General features: G+C 36.6%; 1 protein-coding gene across 2 annotated transcripts in view; it reads left to right on the forward strand.

The window, feature by feature from the left end:
- The window catches only part of FAM174A (family with sequence similarity 174 member A), a 38,230-nt gene that overhangs the window by 8,444 nt on the left and 5,517 nt on the right, over positions 1-24,269 (forward strand). The window contains exon 2 of one of the 2 annotated variants that reach the window (XM_045499408.1): positions 15,434-15,572. In XM_045499408.1, coding sequence (XP_045355364.1) covers positions 15,434-15,572 — 139 coding nt within the window. Of the gene's footprint in view, positions 1-15,433; positions 15,573-24,269 lie in introns of those variants that run through there. The other variant, XM_045499402.1, reaches the window with a different exon arrangement.

The raw sequence follows: 24,269 nt of genomic DNA on the forward strand, positions 1-24,269 counted from the left end.
ATTTTTGTTTTGGCACATCAGTAAACCATTTTCATATGTGGCACAGTGGTTGGGGAGTGTTTGTAAAATAGTGATGTATGTGACTATGCAAAGAAGTGGTTGGACAAGTTATTGTATGGGCCACGTTTAATTCCAGTCAAATCATTTCATGATTAAGTTTGAGTGACTATTATGTCACTTCATAAACTGTTCTGGGCATTGAATCTTAAAGGATAAGTAAGATGATATTGTTTCTCAAGGAGCTTAACATCTAGGGTAAAGTAGATGCTTTTTGTGATAACACATTGAACTGTTAGGAGTATGTTGCAAGAGATCAAGCTAATTGGTTGGGGCTGCTTGGAAATCTCATTCCCATAGACAAAACTATTTGGACAGTCACTTAATACAGCAAAAAATATTAAATTTGAATAGAAGGCTTGTTATTCCTAATCAACATGAATGATCTAAAAACTTTCCCTATAACTGAATCTACTTTTCAGTCGGCCTTTTCTCCTAGTATATGTTTTGGACACTCTTAACAATCTCGGCTATGCTGTCAGGGAGAAGTATTGAATAGAAGAGAGAGAGGAGTATTCATTTAAGAATGTAATGTTGAAGTATATTTAGATATTAGTAATACGAAAAGAGCTAGTAGAAAAAGAAATATTGAAGTTAAAGGAAAGGAAGGTCCTTCAGAAATCATGGAGAGAAAGAATCTGAATAAAACCAATGTGTAGGAATAGCGTGGGTGAGAAGGGAGAGATAACCTCCATTGAAATGTCCCTATTTTCACACCTTTCATTTCCTCCTCTGGTTGTTGAAGTCTGGTTTTACTTCTACCATTCTAAAAGTGCCTTTGCAGGGGATAATTAATAACCTTTTCACATCAGTTCATGGACACTTTTCCTGTCTTTCCTGTAGCACTCAATATTTTATCTGTTACTTCATCTTCTGATTTTCTTAACTCTTTCAATATTTGTTGTCCATGTTATCCATGAACTTATTTCTCCAAGGACTCTTCTTCCTGCTCTTAGAATTCTTTTACACCTCTAATCTGAAGAACAGTCCATATCTTATTCATATTTATTCCCTAAAGACCCCACCCAGTTCCTGGAAGACAAAGACTTTATTAAATGTTTGTGGAAGAGAATGACTTTCACCTCTTTTATATTTGGGAATTTTCTAGGTCCTTTCCTTAACTCTGCAGTTTGACTGCCCATGTGTTCTGAGTGATCCATCAAAAATTCACTTCTTTAAATACCACCTCTAAGTTATTAACTGCCTCTGAGTTTCCATCATGTATAATCACCCAACTTTTACTGGATGTATGATTCAAACTCATAAAGTTGAAACTTGTAACCATCATTTTTGTCCCCAAACTTTTCCCTCACTGCTCTCTAAAGGTGAATGGTATCACCATATACATAGTTTCTTGGACTAGAAACCTGAGCCATGCCAAGTCTCCCTTTTGTTTACCTTCTACATCCACTCATAGAGTTTCATTTTCTAAATAGCTCTTGACTACATTACCACTTGGCCAGCTTCACTAATATCACGTTCCTTTAGGCTCATATCATTTGACTACTGGTGGTACTATTCTAACTTATCTCTTCACTCCCAAGTATATCTGTCTTTCAACCTACATTCTAAACAGCTAGCATTCCTTTTGAAGTGTAGATCCAATCATTCTCTGTGCTTATAATTTGTGCTTTATGGCTGTGCAGTATGGTAGCCAACTACATGTGGCTTTAAAAACTTGAGTAAATTAGAATTAAATTCTATTTGTTAGATGTACTAGCCACATTTCACAGATCAATAATCACATGAGTGTATTGGCTACCATATTGGACTGCACAGTATAGGATATTTCCATCATTGCAGAAAGTTCTGTTGGGCATTGTTATTCTATGGCATCTGATGGGATAAGGTTCATATTCCTTAGCTTAGCATGTAAGGTCCTCCCCAATCTTTTTTTCATCATTTTCCATGTATATCTTGTGTTCTAGTCTCAAATGGGCCATATTTTTATGGAAATGTATTTTTCAAACAAAGAGATTGCATGCATTCTTTGTTTTATCTAACATTTCTTTTAAGATGGAAATAAAACATCAGCTGTATCAAAAACCCTTTGTGGTGCCAGACCCCTTTGTTGTCTTAGCTCATTCAGGGTGCTATCACAAAGGTACTACAGACCATGTGGCTTATAAACAACAGACATTTATTTCTCACAATTCTTGATGCTGGAAGTCCAGCATCATGGTACTGACATTTTTGGTATCTGGCTAAAGCTTAGTTTTGATTCATAAACAGTGTCTCCTAGCTGATTTTATTGATTCTTTTAATTTTTTTAAATGTTAATTTGTTTTTGAGAGACAGAGAGAGACAGAGCATGAGTGGGGGAGTGGCAGAGAGAGAAGGAGACACGGAATCCGAAGCAGGCTCCAGACTCTGAGCTGTCAGCACAGAGCCCAACACAGGGCTCGAACTCACAAACTGTAAGATCATGACCTGAGCCAAAGTCAGATGCTTAACTGACTCAGCCACCCAGGTGCCCCACTTCACAGATTTTCTGTACTTGAAGAGCTGTGGACTCAGCATCTGTGGCTGTGCAGAAAAGTCAATTGGGGCCCTTTAAAATATATAAATATTTGTATATATTTATTCAAGATAATATTCATTACATATATCTAAGATAAATGCAGTAATCAGGATGAGTTGTATAAGTGTAACTGGGAGACGCATTTTCTGGTAACTAAGAAAGTTTGGATTTGGGACAAACAGGAGAAACTGAATTGAGAAGCATCTTGTTAGTTATAATGGAATTTTTCTGAAAATAAAATAATCAACAAATAGAATTATGAAACTTTAATGCTAATATTCAGATGGTATATTCCAGTATACTCCTCCAGTATATTTGGACCAATTGTTACAGCCATTGTCTGTCTTGATTAGTTGATTCTACATCTTGCAGTTGTTAAATAGCTGAATATCTAGAATACAACCTCTGCTTTTCCTTCTCTTCAGAGTTTGAGTTGTTTTGTCCATTGCCCTTGTTGGTATTTATCTTCTATATTACAACATTTGCCTTTAACTTTATTTTTGATACTGTCAAATTTATGTTTTTAATTTAATTTGTCTTTTCTCAAATATGAGAAAGACAATAAAAAGTTAAAGTTGGGTTGCAAGGTATGTCTTGATAAGTTGCATTGCTCAGTATGATGTAAAACATAGCATGAAAAATACCTCAATCATAAATTTGGAATTTTATAGTAATTAAAATCATTTTCCTAAGAAATCATTTAGGTTTTTCCAGGGCGCCTGGGTGGCTCAGTCAGTTAAATGACTGACTCTTGATTTTGGCTCAGGTCACGATCTCGTGGTTCGTGAATTTGAGTCCCGTGTTGGGCTCTGTACTGGCAGCGTGGAGCCTGCTTGGGATTCTCTCTCTCTCTGTCTCTCTCTCTCTCTCTCTCTCTCCTACTCTCTCTACCCCTCCCCTGCTTGTGTTCCTCTCGCTCTCAAAATAAATAAAACATTTTAAAATAAATCATTTAGGTTTTTCCTAGTTATTTTTCAGAGATATTTACTGTTAATTTCTTTCATATTATTTTTTTTTCTATACCAATAAATAGGCATAGACTTGGCAATTCTCAGAATAACATGAAGATACTGAGACTACTTAAGAGATAATGTTATTCCTTTGAGGTGGCCAAACTTTGTTATGTTTTTCTAAAGTAAAAATGCACTGTGGCTTGTCTCTAGTTTATATTATAATTGTATTTATTCACTGATTTTCTCAGTAATAAGACAAAAGGTGAAAAATAAACTTTTGTACTGGCTTACGTACATACATACAAATGTGTACATGTGTACTATTCCATGTAGGCTTCTACTCCTCTTTTATACTCAAGCCTGTAAATATCAGTTCATGTTAGCAATACTATATTTTGAATAATTATAATCCTGTGTTATCAATTATATCCTTTTTCTTTTCATTAGGCATATTAGACATATAGTTCATATTAGTTCATGTATGTTTATGCAGAACTTTCATAGAAATTTTTTTAATTTTTTTTTTTTTTATTTGAGAGAGTGCATGAGCACATATGAGCTGTGGGAAGGGGCAGAAAGGGGGGAGAGAGAGAATCCCAAGCAGGCTTCATGCTGTCAGTGCAAAGCCCCACATGGGGCTCCATCTCACGAACCATGGGATCATGACTTGAGCTGAAATCAAGAGCTGGATTCTTAACCGACTGAGCCACCCAGACACCACTATAAAGTTTTTTTTTTTTTAAATCAACATTATATTACTTTATCCTCACCTCTTATGTAGATGATTTTACAGATATTGGAATGCATTTGAGAGTCTGAATATTTTAATCAGGGTACCATAGCTTATGCTGAGATAATAAACAGTCTCAGTTCCAATGACTTAATGCAATAAAAGTTTATTTCTCCCTTATGAAAATGCAGCTGCAGGCCTGGGCTCTCCTCCAGGACAGTTGTCCTCTGCATAGCAACTCAGCAGTTTGGCTGACTTTGATCTTAGGGTTTTGCCCTTTCAACCTAAGCCCGCTACAGTGTCAGACCTTGGAAAAAGAGACTAAAGAATGCCCAGGGGCTTTGATTGCCTCTGCCTGGAAAGTAGCCTAACTGAATGATGAGCTGGGAAGAGACAAAGTGAGAGAGAGTGTGTGTGTGTTCCAGATTTGGTGAGCCCTAGTAATGTCTGCCATATAAAGTGATACATCAAAGGTCATTGAGCTACAAAGTATCTAAGTTCCTGCAGAATCCAGAGTTTGAATTCTATTTTTGGCGTTCCTTCTATATTGCACAGCAGTTTTTGAAGTGATTGATTGATCACTTTTTCATTGGGATGAATTTGTATTTTACAGAACAGGAAAACAAATTCTTAATGATACTGAAAATAATAAACAATTAAATAACGCTTTTGCAGTTAGCTTAGTCTGTACTATTTCCCGATGTTTTCTTACCCATAGGATACATTATAATGGATGCACATTGATCCCCACTGGAAAATTATCCTAACTCTTTTTTTTTTTTTTTAACTATACTAACTCTTGAGAAAGAGTTAATCTCCATCGCAGCTTCAAATTGCCTCATGTTCATTTTTGCCCATAGTTGCATGTGTTTTCTTCTACATTGACTCCCTAAAGAGTATTCTGATTGGCTTATCTTTATGGGCTAGGCCACATCATGGGTCACAATCCCTTCTAGAGATTGACTGATAGCCCTTGAAAAAAAGTATCTATCCCAGGATGGTTTTAGTTATGGCTGAGAGTAGGGGACTTTTGCACAGTAGAATATACCATTAACTGTTGTTACTCGTTCAAAAAAGCTTGTAGGCAAAGTAATTTTTCTTAGGATAGGGACAGCAGACATGACAGGTCTCATGATAGCAGGCCTTGTTCTAATATTAGAACTCCATCTTTTTTAGTGGTAGAGGCTGGCTATACTTCCACTGAAACCTAGCACTCTGAGGAGTCCAATTTAAGAACTGTTGTGTTCATGAATTTGGGCTGCTCAGTCTCTGAGGAGAGAAAAAACTGAAAAGGTTTGGATGATCTAGATGGAGCTGAGACTACTGAATTACTGGAAAAACAAGGGTAGAATGAAAGTGAAAAGTTTTAGTGGGCTTATTATGTGGCACTGATTTTTTATCGAACTCTGCTAAGAAAAAAAGGTGAGTAATATATTCAGAATAGAGGGATTGGTAATAGAACCTGCCTAAAATATTCTTAAAAAAGAATAACATCAGAAGGAAATACACATCTGAGTTATGGAAGATTGTTAGCCCATCTCAGAGAAGCTAAGATGCTAGGTGCCCTGATCAGTTAGGAGGTTTTTACCTGTAGGTAATAAAATGCCAGTTAAAAGTGACTTTAAAATAAGGACATATTTTGGTGGTGGCATTATTTGCTTATCATGAATATGAACAAGACTCAGACATGGTTCTGTGATTTTGTGATAGCATCAAGAATTCTGGGTTTTTCCATCCTTGTCTCTTCATAAGATGGCTACCTCAGCTTTAAGCATTCTGTTCTCACACAGTAGTGTTTCAAACACAAAAAAGAAGGGGGCCTTTCCCAGAAACCACACTGCTAGAGTCATTCCCTTCTATCTCGTTTGTCTGAACTGCTTTATCTGCTCAGCCCTAAACAATGACTGGCAAAAGGAAAATTATATTTCCATGATAGGTTTACACCAATTATTATGATCATTATGTATCTCTTAGGGCTGGGCCCAATTGCTCTGTAAACAAAATCATGATTCTGTTAAAGCAAAGTAGGGTTTCCTTTTGGATAAACAAAAAGCAGATTCTGTTTCTGTGATCAGAACTAAGAGATGGCCTTACCAAAACATAAATGTACTTGTTAATGCAAGTCGCTACTGGGTTATTAGTTTTACTGCAAAAGGATGAACCAGAAAATGCAGTTCACTAAAATAATATGTTCATTTTGGTATAGTCTGAGATAATTATATTAGGGATCAGAAGACTGTTTTGGTAACTGATTTTGTGACCTCGTTTAAAATTACTTTGATTCATTAGGAAGACAGTCTTGCTTAATGTTTTAAGATCCCAGACTCAGGAGCCAAATTGCCTGTGTTTGAATCCTAGCTCTACCATTTACTATCTCAAGTTTAATTTTTTCCAAGCCCTGCTTTTCTATGTATAAAATGAAGGTACTTATAGGATTGTTGTGAGGATTATATCAGGTAATTCTTGTAAGCTGCATAGCTCACTGCCTGTCATATGTGCAGACCAGGTAAATGTTAACCTTATTAGTGATTTTGTATGTCTAGAGTTGTAATTGTAACATATTTTGGGGTTTTTACTCTGTTTTTTGATACCTCTTCACACCATTCTTTATACATGTAGTATTTGACCTCCTAAAATACCTATGATCAGCAAGACATTAGGACTGGCAAGATTATTAGAGACAGGGTGGGAGCTGAGGAGATTGTAAGAGAAACCCACTAGAGGGGTTGGTCTTAGAGTGGGAGGTGAAATAGGATGAACTTTGGAAATGCTGAGTTGTAAATAGTACTTTAAAGTTAGTTGGGGAATAATTCCATGCTGAATTCTTAGAAGTGGAGGTCAGAAGAATTTATCAAGCCTCACATCCCAAGTTTTAGTGCCAGGAAAAGAACACTAGGATATCCATGTAAAGACCAAGGCAAGAAATGAACAAGGGAGCTATGTGCTATGCACTTACTACATGACATGTCCTAGCTAAGCTATATGATACTTATTTAGGATTTACTTCACCTGGGGCTATCTACCATTATAACATAAAATAGGAGACAAGTCTAAACACAGGAACTGATTGTATGTGCTAAATTACAGGGAGCTGGGTGAGAAGAGATCTATCAGAGAAAATAGTGCAGTATTCTAAACATAGATGAACATGCATTTGATCTTTTTTAACTTTTAGGTGTTAGCAGTGAACATTTTACTGGAGATAAAGAATGGCAGGATACTTTGTTGAGGGAATCTTCTATTTAGTGCTGCACTTGGTCAAGGTCATGATAGTGACAGAGCTTGGTAGCTGATAGGCCAATAGAGAGGACCCAATTATAATTATGAAAGGAAGCCAAAAGAATTTTTAAAAAGCACCATAGTCTGAGAACTTCAACATGGGGTCAATTGCTCCTGAGAGCATTATTGTTTTACAGAAAAATGGAATAATCATAATAATATTGAGACATCTAAAATAGTAGAATTAGCTCATTTTATCCTGTATAATAGGGTAGAGATATTGTTAGCATTGGATATATCTCCATGTAGAATGCTGAGAATTTAAAAGAAAATAAGGAAAAAGTCAGTTTGGCTTTGAATGGATAAACTTCAATTATTTAGAATCTAAATGAAGTATAACTACACATTACAACATGGTAATTTTACATACCCAAAAGATGAAAATGAAACTACTCAGTACAGGTTGTAAGCTGAATACTAGTGGTTCTTGTTTGGATAGCGTATGAGAATCACCCGGGCTCAACTTAAAACATCCTAAATGAGTATCTAAGAAATCCTGGAGTGAGTGCATGTTTGATATGTTTAATTATTCTAGTCCTTCCCCCCCCCCCCCGCCCCCCTCTGAGCCAGAAGGCTGTTATGTGTATTCTGATTTAACAATTGGCTAACTCCTATAGGTTTTGGTATAATTTTGGAAATGATGTTCTTTTCAGGCTTCTCTTACCCCAGAGGTGATGATTAACATATAAAATTGTAGGTTTTGTTGGTACACATAGAAAATGCAATATATATGTGAATCCATATATTTTAGTTTGATGGATAGTAGGCATCTGCTTTATGCCATTCCCTGTGTGCTGTGGTTATCACGGTGAGCAAAAACAAATTTACTTCCTGCTCCCCTGAAATTAAATCTAGTAGGGAACACAAATAGTTTACACAAAAGAGTATACAAGTATATCATGAATAAATACTTCAAAGGACATGTACCAGGGGTGCTATGGAAGCCAGTACCAGGTGTTTATGTATGACCTAGTTAGGTAGATTAAGGAAGACTTCTCTAAGGAAGTGATAACTGAGCTGGAGCTGAAACATGAATAGGCATTAACTCAGCAACAGTGTGGTGTGTGGGGAAGAGTATGAGGCCAATGACAGAGCACGTATGGCCATTATATGGGAATGAGTTAGAAGGCTTTGTGGATGGGGTGCAGAAGGTGAAGCAGAATGTAGAGTAAACAGCAAGGTGAGGCTAGCAAGGTAAGTTAGGAGCCATGCTATGTTGGACTGTATAGGCCGTATTACACAATCATCACTGCTAAGCTAAAGGAAATTGTTGGAGATTTTAGAAAATGGAGGGAAGGTTAGTGGGTGGCCAGGTAGATAGTGCTATGGTTATTAAACTATTTTAATAGTCAAGGCAATTGGTGATAGCAGTGGTGAAGACCGTAAGTGGATTTCAGTAATTCTCAGGAAGTACAATCAATAGGACTTTGTGATTGTGACAGACATGAAGCTACACTGAACAGACTTCCCTTTAAGAGACCCTGCTGTAGGAAGCATAGTTGACCAACAACTTCCAGCTGCCACAGCTTTGGATCCATCATTGCATCCATGCCAGAGCCGTAATTCTTAGGCCTTTTCCAGCCAGTGACTGACTGTGGCTAAATCTGGCTATCCTGATTAACAGAGGACTCCCTCCTCTAATGGGCAGCCTTTGTGTGAGGACATCCCATTGTCCTGGTCAAAGCTTTCTCATAATTGCATTATTGTCTACTGCTCTTCCTAACCAATTATGCTTCTTTTCCACTCTCTTGCACAGGTCTAAGGCCTGCATTAGCCTTTGTAGGATCTCCTATTCTCTCCATCTGTCCTTCAGAGGCCTTCCCCCTAATAAATCTCCTCTAGTCTATGAGTTAACAGACTTGGATCCTTCTGAAGGCTATGAGGGAATATTCTGAACTGAATGTTTATTTACCCCCCAAATTCATATGTGACTATATTTGAAAATGGGATAAAAGTAAAATGAGGTTGTAAGGACAGTGCCCTCATCCAATAGGGCAGGTGCATCTTATAAGAAAAGGAAGAGATACAAGAGCTCTCTCCCTGTACACACAAAGAAGAGATCATGTGGGCACACAGTGAAATAGCAGCTGCCCACAAGCCAAGAGAAGAAGCCTCAGAATGAAACCTACCTTGCTCATACCTTGATGACTCTAAAATAGTAACAAATAAATTTCCATTGTTTAAGCAATTAATTTTATGGTATTTCATTATGGCAGCCTGAGCAGATTAATATATGGAAGGTTGTTCCAGATTTCTCTCCTTGACTCTTCATCTTCACTTGGAAGTCTATCTCCAAATTTCATCTTCTTTGTTCTCTTTTCTTTCTTTCTTTCTTTCTTTCTTTCTTTCTTTCTTTTTTCTTTTTTTTCTTTTCTTTTTTTTTTTTTTTTTTTTGACAATAGTCACACTGGATTAGGGCCCATTCTAAATGACTTTAACTTAATTGACTAGTTAAGACCCTATCTTCAAATAAAGTCACATTCTCAGGATCTAGGAGTTAGGATTTCAACATATGAATTTGGAGACACAGTTCAAGCCATAACATAGTCTTATCTCTTGTTGGTGTCTACTTCTTGAAGAACTTGAAGTGATAACTGAAGGATTCGGTTTTGGCAATGGGATATGGAAATGAGAGACAGGTCAGATAAAAGTATTTTTATAATATGTTATATATCCAATTGAGTTGGATTTCTTGATAAATCATAGGCGGCTAAAATTGTGGCTCACTAATTTTTATTTGTATTATGTTACAATGGCAAAGTAATCAGTTTCAAAATCATTCTTGGTCACTGATTTACTTTTTTGCCAAAAATAGTCAAGTCAAAAATTTTGTAGTAGTTGTACATTTACTTATTAGGAATTACTCTGCTTGCTGGTGCGCCTAGGTGGCTCACTCGGTTAAGTATCTGACTTTGGCTCAGGTCTTGATCTCATGGTCCATGAGTTAGAGCCCGGCGTCGGGCTCTGTGCTTACAGCTCACAGCGTGGAGCCTGCTTCGGATTCTGTGTTTCCCTTTCTCTCTGCCCCTCCCCGGCTCATGCTCTGTCTCCCTCTGTCTCTCAAAAATAAATAAATGTATAAAAAAACTAAAAAAAAAAAAAAAATTACTCTGCTTGGGCACCTGGGTGGCTCATTCGGTTAAGCATCTGACTTGGGCTCAGGTCATCATCTTGCGGTTTGAGTTTGAGCCCTGCATTGGCTCTGGTTGACAACTCAGAACTTGGGGTCTGCTTCAGATCCTGTGTCTCCCTCTCTCTTTGCCCCTCCCTCCCTCTCTCTCTCAAAAATAAACATTAAATTAAAAAAAAAAATTTTTAATGTTTATTTCTGAGACAGAGAGCATGAGTGGGGGAGGGGCAGAGAGAGAGAGGGAGACACAGAATCTGAAGCAGGCTCCAGGCTCCGAGCTGTCAGCACAGACCCCAACATGGGCCTCGAACCCACAAACCATAAGATCATGACCTGAGCTGAACTCGGTTGCTCAACCAAGTGAGTCACCCAGGCGCCCCAGAAAAAATTTTTAAAAATTACTCAGCTTAATCATTATGTCTCTCATATAGAGAAGTTTCTGTGTATAAAATATCCAGTAGATGATATATTCCTCAGTTTAGTTTTGAATATGCTTTGGAAGAAATTAAGTAATATTACTTACATTATTCCATACTTAATACCTACAGGCTTTCATTTAAAAGAACACAAAAAGAATAAGACCAGATGGGTACTGCAAGTTAACATTGATCAGTTTTCTCTCTTTCATAGAGTAGTAAAATGAAATGGAGTTTTATTCTGTTGTGTTTATTTTATGTAGCCTCATACATTTTTACATAAAATTTTATCAAGCTTACTTTAGTAGTTTAGTTTTATTTTTGTACTGTAGCTTTTACATGTTATTTAAATGGAAATAATTCCTACCAACCTTAGTAAAATAAAATTTTGAAGAATTTGCAAACTATATTGGTTAGCTATTAACTTGACTACCTAGAAGGGATCTCAAGATCATTTACCTGTGCATTCCACGTGATGAGTGAATATCATTCAATATAATCAACCATATAGCTATTTTATTTTGCCCTTTTAATCTTCTATATTTTCCTCTACACATTTATAAAATCCTCATTTTTTTGTTAATTGAGAGCCAACAATTTTTTTTTTCAGGTTGCAATATGCATTTACTATGTTTAATAGAAAAGTGTAACTATAGATTTATGTAATTATCAATACACGTAGACAAGATGGGATGTCATGAGCTTAAAGAAAACATTCAATTGTGACAAAAGAACCATAGCTGTTAAAATTACATGAATTTTAAAGCCCCCTTATACTTTTGTTTAAGACTAAGGTACACTGCATATTAAGATAAAAGTAGCCTTTTTAGTTAAAATGTGTACTTTTATTTTGTGTTTTGTATTTTATGTTCAATATTTATTATTATTTTAAGTAGATGGCTTATTAAATTGGCCCAATAACTTAAAGGTTTACAAGTGTTTTTGACCTTCCCTGAGAAAAATCACTGCATGTGGATATATTTGGTGTTTTTATACCCATGTTACTATCACAGCCATGTAGCCATCAGTGCCTAGATCTTTAGACTTAGGAAAGACTTTTTTTTTTTTCTTTTTGAGAAATTGCATTTCAACTTTAAATTCTATTAAATTAAGTTTCATTCTTTAAATTCTCTCCTGCTGTCAGCACAGAGCCTGACACAGGGCTCGATCTCATAAACCATAAGATGATGCCCTGAGCCTAAGTCAAGAGCCAGATGCTTTAACTGAATGAGCCACCCAGGCGCCCCAACATGCTAACTTCACTTAAATTGAACAGCATTCCCCTGTTTATTGGGTGCCTAACAATGTAGATTCTCTGTAGGTTCTTGTTTTTAAAGAGCTTAGATTCATGTTTGGAAGACAGCATTTATATAAATGATAAAAGACAGTGCAAGCTAAAATAAGTAACAGAGTGCTCACTCATACCAATATAGTCAAACATTTACACTATACAAAGTATAGAAAATAGCATGATTAGCCAGATTAGTTCAGCCACTCACTGAAAGATTCATTCAAGAAACAATGAAGACCTTGGGAGTGGAGAGGAGTGTCAGCTGAGATAAAATTTCAAGTCCTTAAGGTCTACGTTTGTATCATTCCCTTTTTTAAGACTTGCCAAGGTATCCTGTGACCGACTATGACTAGGTTACTGACGTATTGACGCTTTGACAAATAATATATGACCTGGAAGGATCAAAAATAATTCACATGACATTAATTTCTTCTTTGTTTAGTGAAAATGTCAGAATGTTTGAAAAGCCACATGATTTAGAAAATTGAGTGAAAGACTGGCAAAAGGGAAGAGGAGAAATTCTAACTCTGAATATCCTTAACTTATACTGCCACATCCCTTCACTTACTCTTGTGTATTCACTTTTTGAAACCAAAGGAATGCATGACAAAGGTTATTGAATTATGTAGTTCAAAAGAACCATTAGTTAGGTATATCTCCCTTGTGCTTTTCCTATTTCCGGGATCAGTACTTTTATTTTCTTAGTTTTTCTGTGAATACCTTTATTAGTCTAAATCACAGGTTGGTAAACTATGGCCCATCAGTCACATGTGGTTTCTTGATCTATTTTTTTAAGACCTATCAGTCAAGATTTTTTTCTTTTTTACATTTTTAAAGGGTTGTAAAAAACCAAAGTAACAACAGCAAAAAATTAAGGTGAATATGTGACAAGTGACTGTATGTGATTGCTACAGAGTCTATAATATTTACTATATGATCCTTTGCAGAAAAAGTTTAGATTTCTGATCTCTACATGGGTGTGAGTGTGTATGAATGTGCTTGCACACATATACATACATACAGACATGCACACATGGATGTGCTTACTAATTTAACAACCTAACCATTTAGTTTCTTGCCATATAAAAGACTAGCTTATACTACTTATTGCTATTTTTACTTTTTGCTATTTTTATTTTATTTTATTTTATTAGTTTTAACATTAGTATTAACTCTTACATTGGTTGCATTTGTAGTTTTAAATACTATACTGAAACTTCTTGTTTCCTGTTCCAACATGTTTGGGTAGGCATATAGATAGATCTATAGGCAGTGACTGGTGGATCTTTTCTTGGTTTTTGTCCAGACTTAGTAGTATTTTCTAAATTTTCATCACTGAGACCGGGTACTTTACCCTCAGAAGCTAGCACAATGCTTGATGCTTCATAAGAGTCAAATATTTCTTGAGTATGTATATGTGTGAGACAGTTTGTCTCTCAGGGGACCCACTGTCATCTTTACAGAGGCTTGTATAGCTTTTCCCAGTTGGCACTGTAGTCATAGTATATCTTTTTACACTTACTACATCACATAAAGTGACCTAGAAGCATAAACATATATGTTGTTACTGAAATATCTTCTGTTTTGTTTTTAACCTCCCATAGAAACTTGTGTAAAACATATTTTCTTGTGTATGGATTTGATGTTATTGCATTGGAGGTGACTTAGGCATTGATTGTAGGATCAGATTTGGATCACTGAGCTAGAATGTATCATTCAGACCCTCAAGTATTTAAGGAGCGTCCTAATCAGTCAGAAACTGTTGTACAAAGCAGTAATACAATGGCAAACAAGGCATGTATAGCTGCCCTCCTGGAACTTAGTGGAAGAGAGAGGCAAATAAACACTCAAATAACCATATCTACAAATAAATATAAATGCAAACTGAGATAAATAATTTGAAGGAAAAGAACAAGTTATGTGAGAGAAAACCTTAGAGTGCAATCCTAAGTCAGAGACTTCCATATGAATTCGAATAATGATTAATGTTTAGCACCCTAAAATATTTTCTGTCCTCTAAGGCAGTGGTTCTGAAACTTTAGCATGTATCATACTGACAAGAAGTGTTAAAATGTAGGGATCTTGGCCCCAAGTTCAAAGTTTCATATTCAGTAGGTCTGAATGGGCATGAGGATTTACACTTCTAATAAATTCCTAGATGATTATGATTCTGCTGGTCCAGGAAATGACACCTCAAGAACCACTGACTTGAGACAGTGGTTTTCAGCACATTGGAATAACTTGGAGAACTTTAACAAAATACTGATGCTTAGTTCCTCTCCTTGGAAAATCTTATTTAATTATGTGGAGATATGGACTAAGTGTGGAGCTTTTTAATATACAATTTTTTTTTAAATTTTTTTTTCAAAGTTTATTTATTTTTGGGACAGAGAGAGACAGAGCATGAATGGGGAAGGGGCAGAGAGAGAGGGAGACACAGAATCGGAAACAGGCTCCAGGCTCTGAGCCATCAGCCCAGAGCCCGACGCGGGGCTCGAACTTGCGGACCGCGAGATCGTGACCTGGCTGAAGTCGGACACTTAACCGACTGCGCCACCCAGGTGCCCCAGTGTGGAGCTTTTTAAAATACCCTAGGTGATTCTAATATGCAGCCAGGTTTGTAAGCTACTTAGTGTAGAATTTGAACATGTATCACATAGAGTTTCTTAGTGGGGCAGAAAATACCTAATCCTGCCCAATGGGAAGAAGGCATAGAGGAAGTAGGGAAAAGGCTGGAATAGAAAGCTTCAGTGAAAACATGGTACCCAAACTAAGGCTTAAAAGTTTATCTGTCTATACCATAAGCTTATTGAGAAGAGAATGTGTCAGACAGAAGAAATGGTACACAACATGTAGGATTAGGATAGATTTTGTTTCATAAATAATCCTAGGTAGTAGATCATTTCCATTTCTGAAACGTAGCCATTCTGATATTGAGTGCCTCGTATGTCAGCAACAGAGGGATAATTTATTTTTCATTTATAATTACATATAAAATAAGGATCATTATGCCATATCCAAATAATTTTTATTTATTAATATGCTCTATTTAACAGGATGAGAAGAAGAAACCGAAAGACTAGGAGATACGGAGTTTTGGATACTAACATAGAAAACATGGAGTTGACACCTTTAGAACAAGATGATGAGGATGATGATAACACTTTGTTTGATGCCAATCATCCTCGAAGGTAAGTAAGTGTTGGACAGTTTCATTCCATGAATTAGGAGGCAAGTTCTTGATAAGTAAAGTGAAAAAATAAAGTAGAAAAAATACAGTATTTCATTTAGCAGTTTTTATCCTAACAGATTTTATTTAGTTCTATTTAATGAAGTTCTTTGTTTTACCCAACCAATAGATCACATGCACATTGCTTTGCTAAAATAGGTATAAACAGAATGTCATCCCCGCAAGAAATCTTCATTGTAGGTCTCCTTGTAGAGCTTTGTTCTTTCAGCTGCTACATGTAACATGTAGTAAGTCTGTGTGTGCGTATGTGCGTGAGAAAGAGAGAGAACGAAAGAGAAATATTAATAAACTTGATTTTCTTTTTGCATTCTGAAAATATTTTGATTTTAGTCTGTTATTCTATTTGTAAATCATGTTTTTGTGCAAATTGTGGTATTAGTGGTCTGATAGTGTAGCTAATGGTCTGATATCTATTCTCAGATCTATTCTTGCTGACTGTTAAGATGCTTCCTAAGAAGTTTGGATAAGCAGAGTTAAACGGCTATGGACTTAGTTTCAAAGCAGATGGAATGAAGAAAGGAGGTAGTAAAAAAAATCCCCTCAATAGGGAAAGACGTGTTGGAATAGAGAGGAGATTTTTTGGGCAAAAGAAAACTAGAGTCCAGATTTAGTTACAAATACCATGAGTACAGAAATCTTGGATTTTTATACATGTAAGGATGGGAGGATCAGCTCTGGCAGGACATAGGAATGTGCAAGTTTTTTTTTTGTTTGTTTGTTTGGTTTTTTTTTTTTTTTTTTTTTTTTTTTGAGGGAAATGTGTAGTTTTATAATCTGCTAAAGAGTTTGGTATCAACCTGCTGTCAATGGGGAACCATTGGTGTTGTATGGAGTGTATGTAATCAGATAATCAGATTCATGTTGTAGAAGAGTATGTCTTGTAGTAGTGGAGAAGGTGGCCTAGAAGAGCTGAAGGATGGAGAGGGACAGAACCAAGGAATATAGGAGGCATATAAAGGAGGGAATGGTTTCCATGAGATGTAATTAGCTGTAGTTATCTTTTATTTTGTATCCTGCCTCACCACAGACCTTTCTCTAACACCACTCTTGTTGCCCACTTTTCATGAATTTTGTGTTCTATTAGGGAGCTAGACATTAGAGTTACATAAACAGTAAATACAGGGTGGTATGAGAACTTGTACTAGGGACATAGAACACTTAAGCAAAAACTAATGGTTCAGAAAAGCCTCTTAGATGTGATATGTTAATGGATACTGAAAAATGAGCAAAAATTAGCAACATTAAAGGTGGATGTAGAGGTGGGAGCTGGAGAGAGAACAGCAGGCACACAACACAAGAGGCAAAAGAGAATATAGAGTATTCAAGAATCTAAAAGAAGTTAAATAGATGCTTAGGTGCCTGGGTGGCTCAGTCAGTTAAGCATCCAACTCTTGATTTCAGCTCAGTTGTGAGATTGAGCCCCATGTCAGGCTCCATGTTGAGCGCTGAGCCTGCTTAAGATCCTCTCTCTCTCTCTCTCTCTCTTTCTGTCTCTCTTCCTCTCTTCCCCCTACCCCATCCCCCTCTGCCCTGATTGCTCACTCCCTCTCTCTAAAAAATAAAGTTTAAAAAGTAATAAAATATAACTAAAAGAAGTTAAATAGATGCTATGTTAATCTATGTGAGAATAAATGAATGAGTGAATAATTTTTGAGCTTTGAATGCAAAAGTAAGAGTGATGAGCAAGGAAGAACAAAGAATCAAAAGGCAGATCATGATCCATGACAATCAGTGAGAAATTATTCTACAGGTTATGAAAAGCCACTTAGAAAATTTTAAGATAGGAAACATAATCAAAGTTGTGTTTTGAAGATTACATAGATTGGAGAAAAGTAAGATAAGGAGTAAGGCAACCAGGAAGACCAGTTAGATGGTGCAAGTACATGGGGTGGCCAGTAGTAGAGTGATAGCAAGAGAAATGGAAAGGAGTTAATTATTCAAGAGCCTTTGAAAGGTATTAGGAACCAGATTTAGAAATTGTGTTTGGGGAGTTAAGGTGGGAGAAATGGTTATAATAATAGGAAAGCATGTTTCAGGGGTAATTATAATTATCAGTGATAATCTTTTATTTATTTATTTTTATTATTATTTTTTAATGTTTTTATTTTTACTTTTGAGACAGAGAGAGACAAAGCATGAGCAGGGGAGGGGCAGAAAGAGGAGAAGACACAGAATCTGAAGCAGGCTCCAGGCTCTGAGCTGTCAGCACAAAGCCCGATGCGGGGCTTGAACTCACGGAGTGTGAGATCATGACCTGAGCTGAAGTCGGATACTTAACCAACTGAGCCACCCAGGCACCCCAGTGATAATCTTTTACTACTATGTATGACTCCACTTACTTAAAAAAAGACGTAGAAAAAACTTTAATGTAGATATGTTTGATTAAAGTAGGGAGAACAGTAAATAAACAGTGCTTACATATTCATTCATTCATTCATTTATTGATCCAAGAAATGAATGATTGAGAAGCAATTTACACAGCAACTGTTTAGTGCCTAGCGCTGACCTGGGATACAATAGAGCAACAAAAACAGAACAGAAAAAGAAAAATAAATTCTAACTTTGTGAAGGTTAACTTCTAGTGACGAAAGGTTGAGATTGGGAGGTTGACAGTTCATTTTTGTTTCTATATCTTTCTATGTTGATTTTTTTTCCCCAAGAACATATATTTATGCACTACTTTAGGAAAAACAAAAAAATTTACTTTTTGTTTGGGAATAATTTCAGAAAAGTCGTAAGAATAAAAATAGTACAAAGAATATCCTATTTTTTTTTTTTCAATGGTTTTTAATGTTTATTCTTGAGAGAAGGAGACAGAACAAGAGCGGGGGAAGGGCAGAGAGAGAGGGAGGCGCAGAATCTGAAGCAGGCTCCAGGCTCTGAGCTGTCAGCACAGAGCCCGACGCAGGGCTTGAACTCACAAACTGTGAGATCATGACCTGAGCTGAAGTCAGACGCTTAACTGACTGAGCCACCCAGGCATCCCAGAATATCCTATTATTTTTAAATCTAGATTTACCTATTGTTAACATTTTACTTAAGAGACTCTTAACTAACTGTAGAGAACAAACTGAGGGTTGCTGGAGGGAAGGTAGGCAGGGGATAGACTGAGTGATGGGTATTAAGGAGGGCACTTGCTGTGATGAGCATCGGGCGTTGTACCTAAGTGATTAATCACTAATTTCCACTGCTGAAACCAATATTACATTATATGTTAACTAACTAGAATTTAAATAAAAACAACACATTTTACTACATTTCTTCTTTTGTGTCTACCTCATAGTGTAGCTACAGAAAAATGCATCTCCCTCATTTTATGTTTACCTAATGTTCTGATGTTTCCTTGTAATTAGATCCAGGTTATACATTCTTACCTGAAGTACTTTCTCAGGCTATCATATCTGGAGACACACAATGTCCTTCTTTCCTTCATTAGCAGTAGTAATTTTGATGCACCTATCTAAAGTTTTGCCCAGTTTCTCTAGTATGTTACAATTTTTTCCTCACTGCAACCAAGAAGATATTTTAAAAGCCTGAAAATATTCTTTCTTTTTTAATTTTTTTTGCATTTATTTATTTTTGATAGGCAGAGAGAGACAGAGAACAAGTTGGGGAGGGGCAGAGAGGGAAGGAGACACAGAATCCGAAGCAGGCTCCAGGCTCCGAGCTATCAGCACAGGGCCCAACGCGGCCCAAACTCACAAACCGCGAGATCATGACCTGAGCCGAAGTCGGACGCTCAACCGACTGAGCCACCCAGGCGCCCCAGAAAATATTCTTATCAAAATTTTCCCCTAGGTTTAGCAGTCATTCGTCTTAATTCTTGCCGGATCTGATCTTCACTGTGATAGTTGCAAAGTAATGATTTTCCAACTTCAACATTTCCTTCATATTTACCAATTAGCATTGATACTATAGTGTAAGCAAGAGCTTTTCCTCGTTCCTTCTGCATTCATTTATCCAACTATTGACAGTATAGAATCATGATTCTTCTCTTGTTTCAGTGGTGTATAATTCATTGTTGTACTTGCCAGTGGGAGCCTCTTCAAGCTGGCTTCTGTGTCCTTGTGATTTGCTCCCATTGTTTTTAAAGCACTTCCTTACTTTCTGGCCTAATAAGCTATTCCAGGCTCATTTTGTATCTATCCTGCCCTAGTGATGGAATCAGCCATTTCTCTAAAGAGCTTTGGTTTCTGTTAGTGGCCCCTAAATGAGCTCTTTGTTACTAAAGTGTGTCCTTACTTCTTGGTCCTTTCAGCCAATAGGGCTATGAAATGTGTGGGCACACACACGCATGCCCGTATAAACATGCGTATTCACATATATACATAAACTTTACATAGTATTACTTCATACCTCCCATTCTATCATGCTGGTCTATCGGCACTGGGTTCTTTCTCCTCCTTCCTTTTCCATAGCTGCATTCTCTTTGTTCTGTCACGAGAATGACTTCCAACAATGTTCTGGATCCCAACAACATCAGCACATTTACTCATTTGCTTATTCCTAAAATAATATTAATACAGTTTCAGAATTGCTTTACCTATGGCACTATGATAAACAAGCCAGCTAAGGTTTAGAGTTTGTTAGTTCTCTCTTTACAACCTCATCTTACCCAAGACAGAATATATAGTTAGATATGTATGTGATTTGGCTTGGTTCTCTTTTCCTCCCCTCTTTAGTGTGATTATCATAATCACTTGAAATATAATTTAAGTCATTTGAGTTTGCTTTCTGTTTCAGATTTTTCCTCCCCTTCCCATTTTCATTGGCATTTTTAATATGAAAAGTACTAACATGCTTCCAAAAGTAAAAACTATGCACATTTTTTTTTTTTGAAAAATATACACACATACACTCAGAAATATCATTCCCTCTTATATTCTTTACATGTCATTTTCCCCATCTCACCCCTTTAGGTAATCAGTTTCATTATTTTATGGTTTATCTACCCTGTGTTTTTTTTTTTTATAGAAGTTGGCAGAAATATGTATTTCTTATGCTTTCCTCTTTTTTACACAAAAGGTATAATATATGTTATTTTATACCTTTTTGTTGCTTTGTAATATCTCCTGTGAGTCATGCTTTATAAGTTCATAAAGATATTTTTCATTTTTAACACCTGCATAGTACCCCATGGTGTGTAGGTACCATGGTTTATTCAATCCATTGCCTATGCTTTGACATTTAGATAGTTTTAATTACTTTGCAATTACAAGTTATACTACGATGAATAACCTTGTGCATGTGCATTTTCAGAGTCAATTTCTAGTACTGAGATTATGGGTCAAAGAGTGTGAAAATCAGTTTTAACCATGAAAATATAAGGCATCCCAGTGGACATAGCAAATTTCATGAATTTATTTTTTCATTAAGAGCAGTGATAAACTGTGTGTCATTTGTCCCCAAATACTCTACTAAGATATATGGTGGTGAACAAAATTAGACAAAAAAAAAAAAAAAACATCTTTATATAGTTAACAATGTAGTAGGCCAGGGATACAGAACAAAGAAATCTTGACTAGACTTGAGATTCCCCTAATTGGTTTTTTTTGGTTAATTTTTAATGTTTATTTGTTTTTTTTTGAGAGAGAGACAGAGTGTGAATGGGGAGAGGGGCAGAGAGAGGGAGGCACAGAATCAGAAGCAGGCTCCAGGTACTAAGCTGTCAGCACAGAGCCCGACGTGGGGCTCGAACTCACAAACCACGAGATCATGACCTGAGCCGAAGTCGGAGGCTTAACCCACTGAGCCACCCAGGCCCCCCTACCCTTTTTTTTTTTTAATGTTTTAATTTAATGTTTTAATGTTTTAATTTACTATTGAGAGACAGAGAGAGAGAGAGAGAGAGCATGAGCATGGGAGGGGCAGAGACAGGAAGAGACACAGAATCCAAAGCAGGCTCCAGGCTCTGAGCTGTCAGCACCGAGCCCAACACAGGGCTCGAACTTGCAAACTGTGAGATCATGACCTGAGCTGAAGTCGGACGCTTAACGACTGAGCTACCCAGGAACCCCTCACCTAATTGGTTTTTGACCTTGGCACAGTCAGGGGTAATGTTCTTCACTAGGCCAGAGCTACTTTTACAAAATGAGCAATGAGATGGATATTTCCATACACCAAGAAGCAAACATCAAACCATTATTCCATTCTCCCTTTTTATTCCTTTTCAAACAATATTAAGCATCATTTAAATAACACCTACACTGATTCTCGACCTCTGCTTTGAATTTTTTCATAGTCTGTACAGTTACAGACCCTTTTTTTGAAATGTCTTTCACTTTGGGGAAGGTGGACACATTTCTTTTCTACTTTGTGACTAGCTATGTGTTTATATTCCTGTTACCTTCTGTAGTTTAGAGATTATTGTCTGTAATGAGATACACAGTCCAAACTCTGCTACTTCATTTGAAGCTGATTCAATGAGCAAAGCTCTGATCTTCTAATGTTGGTGTTAGAAATTAAACATGCATAAACATGAATAATTCCATCAATTTAGTCAACATTTCATATTTATCTTGTGGGAAAGATACATACAGATCTCATTGTGACTGACTTTAGTAACAGATAATCAGGGTTGATACCATTTGCTTCTCCCATTAAAAAGAGGGGAGGGGCACCAAGGTGGCTCAGTCAAAGATCCAAATCTTGATTTTGGCTCAGGTCATGATCTCATGGGATTCCTGAGATCTCTCTCTCTCTCTCTCTCTCTCTCTCTGCCCCTCCCCCACCCACGCACTCTTGCTCTCTCAAAACAAACAAATACACTTTTAAAAAGTTAATATAGAGGGAAAATTAGTACTTCTGTGAAGAGTGTATTATAAGGTCTTTTTAGGCCCTAAAAGAGGACTTTCACCATAGACTTACCTGAAGTCCTACTGTATAAATGATAGAAGAAATCAAGGGAATGGATGATATTGGTAGAAATGTCTTTAGAGGGATAAGAGAAGGGATATTATCAGTGAACCCAGTGGGGAGCCTGGACTGAGTGGGGTCAGAGAACTACAATAGGAGCAATTACAATAGTCATTTGTTAGTAGGTACCTACTTTACCTACTTTAGTGGAGCCTGGACTGAGTGGGGTCAGAGAACTACAATAGGAGCAATTACAATAGTCATTTGTTAGTAGGTACCTACTTTACCTACTTTAGTGGAGGATATAGCAGACACTGTACTGGGTTCCTTACATGTACTATGAAATCATCAAGACAGTCTTTCAAAGTAGTTGCTGTTGGTCTTTTTTTTTTTTAATGTTTATTTATTTTTTGAGAAAGAGAGCACAAGCAGGGGAGGGACAGGGAGAGAGGGAGACTCAGAATCCGAAGCAGGCTCCAAGCTTTGAGCTGATAGTGCAGAGCCTGATGTGGGGCTCAAACCCATAAACCATGAGATCATGACCTGAGCTGAAGTCCAAGGCTTAACAGACTGAGCCACCCAGGCACCGCCACCCCCCACTCCCACATTGGTCTTATTTTAAAGATTAGGATGTTTGAGTCTCAGAGAGTTTAAATAATAGGTTTCTCTTCCTGCTGTAACCTAATTCCATTTATTAAATATTTACTTGATTTATACCTTTATAATAAAGAGAATAATTCTAAATTCTCTTCATTCTGTCTTTTATATCAGCACTTGCGATTACTCTTTATTTTGCAAACGAGGACCCTAAAAATAAGGAATGTAAATATTATGATATGCCTACTTTGCCAACTGCAGTGCAGAATCATTAGTCTTAGAGTATAACTGCTAGTAATTCTTGTGGGATCAGCTCTTACTGATGCTGCCTTCATTGTTTAAGTTCTTTCTAAAATTAGTTCCTCTTTATTTTCCAGATTCTATCCACAAAATAACAGGAAGCAAGTTATTTCCAGAGAGGCAAATGAATTTCCTTGCTTAGAATTTTATCACAGCCTCAAACTATCTTTTTGTAGTCAGCTCTTTCTGAGAGGAGTGTTTTTACTTTTATTTTTAATACATCAGAATTTTAATGTTTGTTGTTGGTAGGATTTGGGGTAGTTATTTTCACTCTTTGTATTAGATGGAACCATATGAAACTCCCAATATATGGTTTCATCTAAGTTTATTCAAGGAAATTTATTATTTCACATAATAGTATGTCACAGGGTTAACTCTGGACACAGTACCTTAAGACTGTGGCTTCTTTTCTTTGCAGTCCCCTTCATTCTGCATATCTTCATGTGTTGGCTTTATTTTCAGGCTGATAATAGGACGGTGCCAGCAGTTTCTACAATCATATCTAGAATGGCACTTTCAGTGGAAGTTAGCGACTTGCTCTCTTGTATCCCTTTCTTAGGAATGAGAAAAGTTTCCCCAGAAATTCTAAATAAGGTTGTTTTTGTTTTTGCTTTCCATATCACTGGTCATGTGGCCATTTCTAAACTAAACTCCTGGGAAGGAAAATGGAAGTACCATAATTAGGTAAGAATTATCATTTGTGTTCCAGTGGATATTGCAGAGTTATCCAGCAGTGTCCTCATATGTAGTACTTTAAACATTAATATTAATATGGTGAAATTGGGAAAATATATGAATGGGGGAAAAAATAACTTGAGCAACTTGGTTAATATAACTTCTCTTGAATTTACTATTGATATCCTAATTTTGTAAATGAGAGGTGATTTCTT

Source organism: Leopardus geoffroyi, chromosome A1, assembly GCF_018350155.1.
Source record: "Leopardus geoffroyi isolate Oge1 chromosome A1, O.geoffroyi_Oge1_pat1.0, whole genome shotgun sequence".
Lineage (NCBI taxonomy): Eukaryota > Metazoa > Chordata > Mammalia > Carnivora > Felidae > Leopardus > Leopardus geoffroyi.